Source organism: Camelina sativa, chromosome 8 (assembly GCF_000633955.1).
Source record: "Camelina sativa cultivar DH55 chromosome 8, Cs, whole genome shotgun sequence".
Lineage (NCBI taxonomy): Eukaryota > Viridiplantae > Streptophyta > Magnoliopsida > Brassicales > Brassicaceae > Camelina > Camelina sativa.
The window spans coordinates 16,551,077-16,564,543 of NC_025692.1; the positions used below are offsets into that span (position 1 = coordinate 16,551,077).

General features: G+C 37.9%; 3 protein-coding genes and 1 long non-coding RNA gene across 5 annotated transcripts in view; 2 read left to right on the top strand and 2 right to left on the bottom strand.

Annotated features, from left to right (window-relative positions):
• LOC109125865 lies at positions 1,222-1,831 on the bottom strand. The gene is made up of 2 exons (XR_002033004.1): positions 1,750-1,831; positions 1,222-1,379 (listed from the first exon to the last, which is right to left on the bottom strand). It is a non-coding gene; the product is annotated as an uncharacterized LOC109125865 (long non-coding RNA).
• Positions 1,933-8,176, top strand: LOC104707307 (probable sucrose-phosphate synthase 4). Its single transcript, XM_010423633.2, has 15 exons — positions 1,933-2,029; positions 2,122-2,396; positions 2,630-2,719; positions 2,792-3,045; positions 3,153-3,216; positions 3,339-3,538; positions 3,638-4,118; positions 4,761-4,892; positions 5,720-5,851; positions 5,966-6,142; positions 6,274-6,327; positions 6,420-6,482; positions 6,575-7,417; positions 7,530-7,657; positions 7,755-8,176. Exons 2-15 carry the CDS (start codon positions 2,139-2,141, stop codon positions 8,029-8,031), a joined length of 3,153 nt encoding a protein of 1,050 aa, XP_010421935.1. The 5' UTR covers positions 1,933-2,029; positions 2,122-2,138; the 3' UTR covers positions 8,032-8,176.
• Positions 8,246-9,925, bottom strand: LOC104707305 (DPH4 homolog). Its single transcript, XM_019228508.1, has 2 exons — positions 9,027-9,925; positions 8,246-8,361 (listed from the first exon to the last, which is right to left on the bottom strand). Exon 1 carries the CDS (start codon positions 9,810-9,812, stop codon positions 9,252-9,254), a length of 561 nt encoding a protein of 186 aa, XP_019084053.1. The 5' UTR covers positions 9,813-9,925; the 3' UTR covers positions 8,246-8,361; positions 9,027-9,251.
• Positions 10,033-13,467, top strand: part of LOC104707303 — an 8,503-nt gene continuing 5,068 nt past the window's right edge. Inside the window, exons 1-5 of one of the 2 annotated variants that reach the window (XM_010423629.2) lie at positions 10,033-10,215; positions 10,697-10,767; positions 10,868-10,973; positions 11,101-11,233; positions 11,387-11,830. In XM_010423629.2, coding sequence (XP_010421931.1) covers positions 10,139-10,215; positions 10,697-10,767; positions 10,868-10,973; positions 11,101-11,233; positions 11,387-11,551 — 552 coding nt within the window. In that variant the 5' untranslated portion in view covers positions 10,033-10,138 and the 3' untranslated portion in view covers positions 11,552-11,830. Of the gene's footprint in view, positions 10,216-10,696; positions 10,768-10,867; positions 10,974-11,100; positions 11,234-11,386; positions 11,831-13,467 lie in introns of those variants that run through there. The other variant, XM_010423630.1, reaches the window with a different exon arrangement.

Consider the following 13,467-nt stretch of genomic DNA (forward strand, 5'->3'; position numbering starts at 1 on the left):
ATATATATATATATATATATATATATTTACATGATTATTAATTTATGATATTATTGGGACCATATTTTACATGAGGATTTCAAAAAAAATATTATCTTATTATCTTATCGAATTTTGTTATTTTTTACATTGTCCCGACTTGGGACTAGCAAAATTTATTTATTTATAGTGTTTATTAATTTATAGAGTATTAATTTATAGAGGTTTTACTGTAGGTTATAGATTAAATATAGGTTGGTTACAAAAAAAGGTTATAGATTAATTTATCAATATTTGGGCTATATGTATACACTTAAAAATATCCCAAATAATCTTTTTAAAGAGAATATTCCAATGATTTATACAATTTCCAAAATAAATCTTTAGTATTCCATGTATTGTTACAAAATATATACTATTAAATATAAAAATATATTCTTAGGCGTAAAAAGGAATAAATCTTGACAATTTATTACACTTAATCGTGATTTCTGAAAATAAAATCTTACATAAGCACGGGTCATATTAAAAAACTTTCACCAAACATGTTCGAAAATTAAAATAAAAACAAACAACAAACATAACCATTTCTCATACATAAAATTACAAAATTAACAATATAAAAATTACAAAATAAGTGTTTTTTTCAAGCCATTATATTTAGCATATGATTTTATTGCATAATGTTTTATCCAAAAAAAACTTTTTAAAACAATCATATAAATTATGTTTTATTCTAAAATGAATATAAATAAAAAAAACTTACAATCTGTGCTCTAGCACTAATCTAGTGACAAAATAAAAGTGAAACTACATATTTTGGGTAGATAGAACGATAAATAAATAAAATATTTGTATTATAACAAAATAAAAAGTACATATGTTAGATAGATAGAATATTAAAGAAATCTATTTGTCTATAATATAAGTTTTTTAAAATATATCAAAACTACACATTTTGGGTAGATATATAGAACAATAAAGAAAATACCTATGCTTTTGTCATTTTTTGTTCATTTGAATTATATATTCAATATTTAATATTAACATTTTTGTGTTTGGAAATTTTTTCCCCTATGAAAACTTGCTTATACATTCATGAAACAACTACCTTTTTTTTGAGAAGTAACAGGTGGATAAATTATTGTGCAAACGAGCATCAACATGATTTATATAGACTTTTCAAGTCCATACCATTTTCAGTTAACATTTTACCATTTCCTACTCAGATTCTTCTTCAAGTAGAGACACCATTCACATTATTTTTCAGGATTGAAGTGGCTTAAAGGTATCCAATTTGGTGAAAGACTGGAATATGCTCTGTTCCATTACTTTCACATGCCAAACATAGGTAACAACATACTTATACGACTTTAAATCCCTTTTCTTCACGTCTCTACCTGCAAATAAACACCAATATACATCATTACATTGAACCCATCTTTCTCAATTCCAATCATATTCACATGAAACAAAAACATACTATACTTCCAACTGAAACATAACTTGACCACCGTCGAATTCAAAGTAGAAACCAGGTTTTACAGTGTTTAATCGGGTTAGTTCAGTGAGAGATGAACAAGGCAGAGTCAAGAAAACATGAGGCTATAGAAACAAGTTTAATGTGAACAAATGGAGAAAAAGCCTTGTGCCACTCATTATTCTCTCTATCTCTTTCAAAAAAAAAAAGAGACAAACTTGAAAAAGGAAATGGGTGATTCTTATTCTTTTAGAGAATCTGATAATGCAAAAGAAAAGAAAAAAACTTACTAAAAAGAAGATTCTCATTGAGATTAGGACAGAATATTTGTCTTTCCAGAGTTTAACGGTTATTACATGACGTTGTAATATGCCCGTCCGAGAGAGATAATACAGAGAACCAGAACCACACCACAGTTTAAACAAGGTTTGAAAATTAAAATATCAGGAAATAAAAATAAAAAGACAAAAAAGGAAGAACCTTTTGTATTGAGATTATAAAATGGCAAGCTAAGTTGATATCCAAAACTAGGCCTCTCTATTCCCACCCTATAGCTGAAGTAGACTCAGGGTATGTAAAATGCGGAAAATCAAATTTAGTCCTTTTTATCTATTGTTTTGTTTATAGATGTTTATGTAACTTTTTTTCAAAAGAGATTTCAGTGCAACAATCAGAGAAGATGGCAAGAAATGATTGGATCAACAGTTACCTGGAAGCTATTCTTGATGTTGGAACAAGCAACAAAAAGAGGTTTGAGAGCAACTCCAAGATCGTCCAGAAGCTTGGGGATATGAACAGGAAGGATCATCAAGACAAGGTGTTTGGAGATATGAATACAAAGGATCATCAAGAGAAGGTGTTTAGTCCCATCAAATACTTTGTGGAAGAGGTCGTCAACAGTTTCGATGAGTCTGACCTGTATAAAACATGGATCAAGGTTTGTTTCTCAATCTGTAATCCTTATAGCAATTGTATAAATACAAAAAGGACACTGGAGAATATTGTTCCACTTATTCTCCCAGAAGTATGGAAGTGACCGGAGTTAAAATAGTAAGAACCAAAGAATGTGGGAGATGGTTCTGTATTTACTAAAACCAAAACAAACGCATCTATACATATATTTAAATACCCGCAAGTGATGGTGGAGAGATCTTTCACTTCTTGTGGCAGGGGATAGCAACAAGGAATACTCGTGAACGCAGTAACAGGCTTGAGAATATATGCTGGCGTATTTGGCATCTCGCACGCAAGAAAAAGCAGGTTTGTGTCCCTTTACTTATACACCTTTTTCACCTTTGCTTTTCGTTAAAAGTCTATGCATCGGAAATACAGATTGTGTGGGATGACGGGATTAGACTTTCCAAACGGAGAATCGAACGTGAACAAGGCCGCAATGATGCAGAAGAGGATCTTCTTTCTGAGCTTTCTGAAGGAGAGAAGGAGAAGAACGATGGAGAGAAGGAGAAAAATGAAGTTGTTACAACTCTTGAACCACCCCGAGATCACATGCCCCGTATCCGCTCTGAAATGCAAATTTGGTCAGAAGATGATAAATCAAGTCGAAACCTTTATATCGTCTTAATCAGGCAAGTAGAAATTGGTTTATCTGACTTATTTGCTATTGTCAATATGGTCACGGACTCACGGGACTTACCCGGTGCCTCTATTTGGTTTCATACTTTGACAACTGCAGTATGCATGGACTCGTGCGTGGAGAAAACATGGAGCTTGGAAGAGACTCTGACACTGGTGGACAGGTATTTTAACTATCTTTTAAAAGACTTTTTAGTAAAAATCAAAATTATTTACAGTGATTCACGTACCTCCTCTGGCTTTCTTAATGATTCATTAATCTTTCGTTTTGATAATGGACGAATAGGTGAAATACGTTGTTGAGCTTGCTCGTGCGTTGGCAAACACTGAAAGTGTCCACAGGGTTGATCTCTTAACACGGCAGATCAGTTCACCAGAGGTTGACTACAGCTATGGCGAGCCAGTTGAGATGTTATCATGCCCTCCAGAAGGTAGCGACAGCTGTGGCTCCTACATTATCCGCATCCCTTGCGGTTCTCGGGACAAGTACTATCTCATCAGACTTCTTTGAATTTCAAATTCCTGCTTTGAAAACCTTGAAAACGAAGCAGTTAGTTTCTCAATACTCATGTTTGTTAAATGCAGGTACATAGCAAAGGAGTCACTCTGGCCCCATATCCCCGAGTTTGTCGATGGGGCACTAAATCACATAGTGAGCATAGCAAGGTCTCTAGGAGAGCAAGTGAATGGAGGGAAACCAATATGGCCTTATGTAATTCATGGTCACTATGCTGATGCAGGAGCAGTAGCTGCACATTTGGCAGGAGCCTTAAATGTGCCAATGGTGCTAACTGGTCACTCTTTGGGAAGGAATAAGTTTGAACAGCTGCTTCAACAAGGGAGACTTACTAGAGAGGATATTGACAGAACATATAAGATCATGAGGAGAATAGAAGCTGAAGAACAGAGCCTAGATGCAGCCGAGATGGTAGTGACCAGCACACGGCAAGAGATTGACGCGCAGTGGGGGCTGTATGATGGTTTTGATATCAAGCTGGAGAGGAAGCTCAGGGTTAGAAGACGACGTGGAGTCAGCTGCCTTGGCAGATACATGCCACGAATGGTGGTATAAATCCTTTTCTGTCTCCCACAGTATCTGACAAATGACAACACAATGAGTATNAGTTTGTCGATGGGGCACTAAATCACATAGTGAGCATAGCAAGGTCTCTAGGAGAGCAAGTGAATGGAGGGAAACCAATATGGCCTTATGTAATTCATGGTCACTATGCTGATGCAGGAGCAGTAGCTGCACATTTGGCAGGAGCCTTAAATGTGCCAATGGTGCTAACTGGTCACTCTTTGGGAAGGAATAAGTTTGAACAGCTGCTTCAACAAGGGAGACTTACTAGAGAGGATATTGACAGAACATATAAGATCATGAGGAGAATAGAAGCTGAAGAACAGAGCCTAGATGCAGCCGAGATGGTAGTGACCAGCACACGGCAAGAGATTGACGCGCAGTGGGGGCTGTATGATGGTTTTGATATCAAGCTGGAGAGGAAGCTCAGGGTTAGAAGACGACGTGGAGTCAGCTGCCTTGGCAGATACATGCCACGAATGGTGGTATAAATCCTTTTCTGTCTCCCACAGTATCTGACAAATGACAACACAATGAGTATCAAAATAATTTATATAGACACTGCAATTGACTGATGCATCATGTTATAAAGTCATTTATTAATCTGACCTGTCCTTGTGGCATCAGGTTATACCGCCAGGTATGGATTTCAGCTACGTCTTGACACAAGATTCACAGGAACCTGATGGTGATCTTAAGTCGCTAATTGGCCCTGACAGAAACCAGATAAAAAAGCCTGTGCCACCAATATGGTCCGAGGTATACTCTTTTTACATTATTGTGTTATTACTAACAGAAGTCATATCTAGTCTCATGCAAGAAAGGTTACCGTCTTGTTTTACCCTGTCTTGTTTTACCCTGTCTTTCAANATGTGCCAATGGTGCTAACTGGTCACTCTTTGGGAAGGAATAAGTTTGAACAGCTGCTTCAACAAGGGAGACTTACTAGAGAGGATATTGACAGAACATATAAGATCATGAGGAGAATAGAAGCTGAAGAACAGAGCCTAGATGCAGCCGAGATGGTAGTGACCAGCACACGGCAAGAGATTGACGCGCAGTGGGGGCTGTATGATGGTTTTGATATCAAGCTGGAGAGGAAGCTCAGGGTTAGAAGACGACGTGGAGTCAGCTGCCTTGGCAGATACATGCCACGAATGGTGGTATAAATCCTTTTCTGTCTCCCACAGTATCTGACAAATGACAACACAATGAGTATCAAAATAATTTATATAGACACTGCAATTGACTGATGCATCATGTTATAAAGTCATTTATTAATCTGACCTGTCCTTGTGGCATCAGGTTATACCGCCAGGTATGGATTTCAGCTACGTCTTGACACAAGATTCACAGGAACCTGATGGTGATCTTAAGTCGCTAATTGGCCCTGACAGAAACCAGATAAAAAAGCCTGTGCCACCAATATGGTCCGAGGTATACTCTTTTTACATTATTGTGTTATTACTAACAGAAGTCATATCTAGTCTCATGCAAGAAAGGTTACCGTCTTGTTTTACCCTGTCTTGTTTTACCCTGTCTTTCAATCCATGGAACAAATAACTACATGAACCTATTATCTGCAGATAATGCGATTTTTCTCAAATCCTCATAAACCAACAATACTTGCGCTGTCTCGTCCTGACCACAAAAAAAATGTCACCACATTGGTCAAAGCTTTTGGTGAATGTCAGCCTCTTCGAGAACTAGCCAACCTGGTAAGTATCCCGGCATTTGTTACACATTTATTATTCAGTGAACTATATGTATTATGAAAATTGTGGATGGGCATACGGCTAATACACCTAAATTGCTAAAAAAAACTGTTCCAGGTACTTATACTAGGTAACCGAGATGACATCGAAGAGATGCCTGATAGCAGCTCAGTTGTTCTCATGAATGTACTAAAGCTGATAGACCAGTACGACTTGTACGGACAAGTAGCTTATCCCAAGCATCACAAACAATCTGAAGTTCCAGATATTTATCGTTTAGCAGCCAAAACAAAGGTACGTAACAGGAGCATGTGCTTAGCTAGAACTACATGACAGAAATGTTATCATAAGCAGATTACTATTACTCATAGATCCTCTCTCTACACATGAATATCATAATTGTATGGTGGTTTTCTCTCTTCAAGGGGGTATTCATTAATCCAGCTTTGGTGGAGCCGTTTGGTCTCACACTCATTGAGGTAACTATTACCTATGTCCATGTACTTTTTAACTTATTATACACACAACCTATGAAATCTTCATGCCACACCATTTGTTGTACATATGACAGGCAGCTGCTTATGGTCTTCCCATTGTTGCCACCAGAAATGGAGGGCCTGTTGATATCGTGAAGGTAATTAAGTCTCTTATTATAAAGCTAATTGTATAAAGACATAGTCACAATGATCCCGGAAGCTTACTAAGAGTGCATATGTTGTGTTGCAGGCACTGAATAATGGTCTCCTAGTCGACCCCCATGATCAACAAGCCATTTCTGATGCCCTTCTGAAGCTAGTTGCTAACAAACATCTCTGGGCTGAGTGTAGAAAAAACGGACTAAAGAACATCCACCGTTTTTCATGGCCAGAACACTGCCGTAACTACCTATCCCATGTCGAACACTGCAGAAACCGTCACCCCACGAGTAGTCTCGACATCATGAAAGTTCCAGAAGAGCTCACAAGTGACTCTCTAAGAGATGTCGATGACATATCTTTGAGATTCTCCACAGAAGGAGATTTCACGCTCAACGGGGAACTAGATGCAGGTACTAGACAGAGGAAACTAGTTGATGCCATAAGTCAAATGAATTCTATGAAAGGTCGCCCATCTGTTATCTACAGCGCTGGTAGAAGGCAGATGCTCTTTGTGGTTGCTGTTGATTCCTATGAAGACAACGGAAACATCAAAGCGAGTTTAAACGATATTATCAAGAATGTGATGAAAGCTGCAGATTTGACATCAGGCAAAGGAAAAATAGGTTTTGTGCTGGCATCAGGTTCAAGCTTACAAGAAGTTGTGGAGATTACGCAGAAAAACCTGATTAATTTGGAAGATTTTGATGCAATAGTTTGCAACAGCGGAAGTGAGATCTACTATCCATGGAGAGATATGATGGTTGATGCAGACTATGAAACTCATGTGGAATACAAATGGCCAGGTGAAAGTATAAGGTCGATGATTCTGAGACTTGCATGTACGGAAACTTCAACAGAGGATGACATCGCAGAGTATGCTAGTGCATGCAGTACAAGATGCTATGCAATTTCTGTGAAACAAGGAGTCAAGGTAACTCTTTCTAAGAATATTTCTCTCATCAAGAAGACAGCTTAAATCTAAGGCTTAAATACTACCTTAAAGTCATGAAATTAGTATTGATGTATATATGTGTGAATGGCAGACTCGAAGAGTTGATGACCTTAGGCAGAGGCTTCGGATGCGAGGTTTAAGGTGCAATATTGTCTACACGCAAGCGGCAACAAGGCTAAATGTTATACCACTATGTGCATCAAGAATACAAGCACTCAGGTTAGAAACTGCTAAAGACTAAATAGTTTCTTCAACCATATACACTATGTGTAAGATATATACAGTCAAGATGACATGACTTGGTGGCTTTATGTAGGTATCTTTCTATAAGGTGGGGAATTGACATGTCGAAGACTGTTTTCTTTTTGGGGGAAAAGGGAGACACAGACTATGAGGACTTGCTTGGTGGCCTCCACAAAACTATCATCCTAAAAGGTGCAGTGGGATCTGATAGTGAAAAACTTCTACGCAGTGAAGAAAATTTCAAAAGAGAAGACGCAGTTCCACTAGATAACCCTAACGTTTCCTATGTCAAGGAGAATGGCGGACCTCATGATATTCTCTCCACTTTAGAGGCCGATGAGATCAAGTAAAATGATTTTCAATTTGGCCACATTATCTCAGGTCATATACTTCAATCGGTTGGTAAACAGTGAAAAATAACAAGACTACATAATTTCATATATTGTATACTGCAATAAAAAAAAAAAAGTTGAATACATATTAAATTATTAACTATAGCACAGATTTTATAGAACAAGTATGCACAGCTTCGTCTTAGTTCTTTTGACGTTCACACTTAGAAAGATTGATACCTGATGTTCATGGTACTCTATCTAGTGTGCTATCGCCCCTCCATTGGTCAAGCACCGACCAACAATGTGTTCTCGCCACATCCGTATTTTGCAGTGTAAGAAAATTCCCTGCCACAAGTGGAAGTAGTTGTGACAGCAAGATTGAAAATTAAATTGAGCCTGAAGTCCAATTTTACAATCAATTGTTCACAAACTGTGAATCCTTAAACAAAAATATGCTCAATCAGTACAAGATTCTACCAAACCACAAGGAGACACCTCAACTGCCAAGCCTTATGACTCGTGCATGCCTATAGCAAAACTAAATCCTTAAAATATGACAGAAATTAACCCTTGTCATCAACAATCAGTCCCGAACAAAATCATCACCAATTGGTTCTCGACATCTAACCTCAATCAAATTCACCGTAAATATCAGATAAAGGAAGACACTACCACAGGAAGATAAGTAGAAAATGTAAATTTATGGTGGCAAAGAATAAATACCAATTTTTTGAGAATTCATAGTCTAGATACACTTTCATCACTTCTTCTAGGTCAGATTCTTATTCGCAAATGTAACTACGCAAGAAGTAAGAGTACAATGGACGCTAAAGAAGGTACGGAATCACATCTCAAAAGGAGACAGGATTGAAACTAGAGAGTGAAAAAACGAGTAGCCAAAACCAAAGAAACCCTTTTGTTTCCCATTATAATTAAGTTTCTTATAGAACTAAAATGTTCTTTAACAAGTATAACAATTGAGTACAAAAGTCACAACAGAAAAAGCTTACAGGAGAAATTTCCTATTCCGAACCAACCATGATCCCATTGGTCACAAAAGGAATCATCTCCAGCCATACTTTCCCTAAATGAATCTATCCACACAATCACAAATAACCATCCTCAATCAGAACTCCTCCTGTCCGAACCTGATCATGACGATCACTTCAGTCTAAAGAAATCACCATGAATAGAGATTCCTCAACTCTGAACCAACCCAGATTTCACCACATTGCTCACAATTGATCATCATCTTGAAGAGAAATCTTCATATCAGAATCAACCCAAACCCGTGTTTTCAAAGAACAAGAACCACAAGGAAGAACAACAGACGCCACAAAAGCACCCAATCTCTTAACTCTAACAAAACCACCATCTCTCACCAACCCAAACCCCATTGTTCCCAACTCACTAGAATCAACACAAAAGTAATCACCACACCTACACTGATAAAAAACCTCAATAACTTCACCTCCTTCTTCTTCTTCTCCACTAATCTCAACTGACATATCCTCAATACTAATCTCATCAGCAGTGATCCCATCATGTCTCGAAGATCTAAGATCGTTATCGTAAACTACACGCAGCTCCGCGTCACTTAAAACTTCCCAAGCCTTTTGAATCTTCAGAAACTTCTCGTCGTCTGAGCTACGACGAGAACTGTTGAGAAGCTTATCTGGATGAGAGTGAAGAATCGCAGAACGGTAGCTATTACGGATCTCCTCGTAGCTCGCATCTTCTTTCACGGAGAGAATCTCGTAATACGTCTCGTGAACACAATTCTCACCGTGAAGCATGATTTGTTTGTTGAATCGTTTTAATCCACGACGGTGCTAGGTCTCGAAACTCACCGGCGACGTCGAGAAAATTTCTAGGGTTTATATAGTGAACGGGTTGACCCGCTCTAATCATTTCGGATCTTATATGGGCTTGGGCTTGCAATTGGGCCTGATTTTTTAATAAAATCAATACTTGACCCGATTACCTGAACCCGGTTGCTGAAACACCCATCTTCTTCTTCGACTAGGTTCCGTAAGGAGAGCGAGACGCGCTAAAGCTTTTCTGATCAACGTTTATTTGTGAATCTGGGGAACTTTTTGGGTGAAGATTTTGTAGAGTCGTGATGGGTTTATCGAAAGGTAGATTGAAAGCATGGTTTAATAAGAAAATCACTGATCCTCTTCTTCAGATCTTGCGTAGGTTTGTCTTCTTTTGACTCTCTCTGTACGCGTTTTGTATGATCATCATCGTATTTGTACATGGATCTGGGACTAAGACTAGTTTGGTTACTCTGATTCTGCTTCTTGATATAGATCTCATGTGTTATTTTGTTGAATTGTTGGTCTTTTATAAGCTGGAGTTTGTGCATTTTGCTTCTTGTTGGTTTCTTAATTTGGAACATTAGAGAGACTAATATAGAACAGTTAAAGGTAGAGTCTTTATCATTGTATCTTCATGTAGCTCCTAGAGGGTCTTTGTTGTTGGAACATAAGACTATAAGAAACCATTTGAAACAGTTAAAGGCAGAACCTTTATCATTGTATCTTTCATGTAGCTCTTGAATGATCTGTTGGGCAAGTGTTAGAGATAGATGTATCAGCTTCTCTGTTCTCTGTTGCAGATATTGTTATGTTGTAATGTAATTTGATTTTGATTTTGAGTTCGTTTTCGATTTTGGTAGAGGTACTGAGCCAAAGCAGCTTGCTTTCTCTGCCACACTTGGTATTACCTTGGGTGTATTTCCCATATGTGGTGCGTGTCTCTCACCATTTTCTGTTTCCTAAGGTTACTGTTTTTTGCTTTGAGATTGCAATGTATTCTTATTTGAGGGTGCTTTTTGCTATGAAAACAGGTGTTCCTGTTCTTCTATGTGGAGTAGCTTTTGCGGTGCTCGGATCTTCTTGTCATGCTCCTACCGTAATGTTGGCTAATATCATTGCCACTCCAGTAGAACTCGCGTAAACCTTTATGCTATGCATATCCTTTTAATCTCTTGTAATTTACCACTTTTACTGAAAAAAAGATGCATCAGTTTTGTCCCTGACTTGGATTTTGGTTTTCCTTTTCATGTGTTTCTTATTGAAGTCTTGTGGTGCCTTTTCTAAGACTTGGTGAAAAAGTCACTGGTGGACCTCATTTTCCTTTGACATCAGATGCTCTAAGGAAGGTTTTCACTGGTCAAGCCTCCCAGGAAGTCTTTTTTAGCATTGGTAATGCGGTAAGTAGCTAAAATTGTGAAACCGCTTGTTCCATTCCCTACCATAGTCTTTTGTGATCGTATCCTCAGTACTTGCAAGTCTGATTGCCAGTGTTGTCATATCTGAAAGATATGTTGTTTATTTAACTCCTATGGTACTTATTGGTATTGCAGTTACTAGGGTGGCTCGTAGCAACTCCATTTGTCTTCATTTCGCTATACGTTGTGTTGCTGCCATGTTTTAAAATACTGGTCCGCAAGTTTGGCGCAGCTTCGTCAACCCCAAAGCTACCTACAAGTATGGAGACAGAGCTGAACCCAAAGCCAAGAGATGCTTAAATTCAACAAGAGTTAGAAACCTCACTGTTGTTTTTATCAATACGAAGCCCTTAAATTGTAACATCAAGCTGCGTAGACTAATGTATAGAGTATACACACTTGCATTGTCAAATCCTCACACTCTTGTTTGTAAACTCTTTCAGAAATGTCAGTAACCAAAATTATTGGTGGTTACATGTAAACCTCTAAACTCGACAGTCCATACATAAGCATGAAGTCCATATTGTATGGCTTTGTTCTTGTATTGCGGTCGTCTTTAATCTCATAATGAATTGCATACTAGTGTTTCTGCTAGAGGTGATCATTTTATCCCAACCCAAACCAAAGTAAAGTCCATGCGCAAACCGTTCAGATGAACTTTTCATGAAATCGAGTCGGATCAATAAACTACTCTACATAATCTCCTCTTAAACATAAGAGTTCTATGCGAATTTTTATATACATAATGTGAATCATATCAAGATTCACATTTTCTTCTCCAATTTTTAGTTTCCATCCAAATTTCATGAGATTCATTTTATAGATTGGATTGAACAGCCCACAATATTTGGTTCATCAATTTTCAAGTTGTGTCTAATATTTTGGTCTCAAGAACATGGTTTTGTATACTCTGTCTGCGTGTGAGGATCAAACAACGGTTGTCAAAGCAAATATCAAAAACTATTACAACTATAAAATATGATACGAATGGGATCTATAATTCAGCTTTTACCAAAAGGAATCATATTTTTCGTCCCGAATCTGTCTCAAGCCTAAAGTTGCCATGGAATGAAAGTCACACGTTTCTTTCTTCTTCCTTTTTTTTTGCCTTCGGAATCATATTTTTGCAGTATGTATAAAAATTGTGGGATCAATGGGTTTATTAAAACCCCAAGAAACGATGACTGACGCTTGCGGCCCACTTGGACGTTAAAGTAGCCCGTTTTTGTTTGTCTTAACCGACTAAATCATATATACATTTAGGTCTCTTTAATTAGTATATATATAGCTACGATTCTCTAGGTCTTTCATTAACTGGTTTCTCTAGGTCTTCGTTAGATAGGTAATCATGAGTTCATCATCTGCCTTATCGAGTAATCTCATCCTGCAGATACTGTCGAGATTGCCTCTAAAGTCAGTTGCGAGGTTTCGTTGCTTGTCGAAGCACTTGGCATCAATTGTAGGTAGTCCATCTTTCAAGGAGTTGTTCCTCACCAATTCCTTGTTTAAGCCGCGCCTCTTATTCGCCATCGCAGAAAACGGCAATGAACACGAAGAGATGGGCATCAATGTGTGGAGGTTCTTCTCGTTGCCTCAGTTTCAGAATTCATATGAGAAACCGTCGTCGGCTTTTGTACCAGCAGCCGAATATCATGTGAAGTTCTCTCCAGACAATTTAACGATCAATCATTATCTAACCTAAAATATTTTTCATGTGGCTACGCCTCTGGCTTGATCTATTTCCATGGTTGTCGATACCAAGGTAGACCTGTGATATGTAACCCCAACACTGGACGGTACGCAATCTTACCTAAACGGTATAGTTACAGAAAGGCGTATAGCTTTTTCGGGTTTGATCCGGTTGGCAAGCAATACAAGGCATTGTTTATGGCTTACCCATGTGGTCCTGGTCATCATATAATTCTTACACTTAGAGATGGAGATATGAGGTGGAGAAAGATAAAATGTCCCTTACGACATGATATTAAGAGTGATGGGGTATGCATCGATGGTGTTTTGTATTACTTAGGTGGTGACTTGTCTGGTTATAGTCACGTGAACAAATCCCATAATGTTCCGGCTGATTATGTGATAGTTTGTTTTGATGTTCGGTCTGAAATATTCACCTTTATTTACGTAGAAAGGATTTGTCAGTTGATAAACTACAAGGGCAAATTAGCTATGATTTACTGGGCGGATGATGTCGACATTCATGA

Excerpts from the sequence above, each read along its gene's own strand:
- LOC104707305 (XM_019228508.1), bottom strand. The coding sequence starts at position 9,812 with ATGCTTCACGGTGAGAATTGTGTTCACGAGACGTATTACGAGATTCTC.
- LOC104707307 (XM_010423633.2), top strand. The coding sequence starts at position 2,139 with ATGGCAAGAAATGATTGGATCAACAGTTACCTGGAAGCTATTCTTGAT. Across the intron at positions 2,397-2,629 it reads TGTATAAAACATGGATCAAG|GGGATAGCAACAAGGAATAC; the intron begins GTTTGTTTCTCA and ends TTCTTGTGGCAG. Across the intron at positions 6,483-6,574 it reads GGCCTGTTGATATCGTGAAG|GCACTGAATAATGGTCTCCT; the intron begins GTAATTAAGTCT and ends GTTGTGTTGCAG.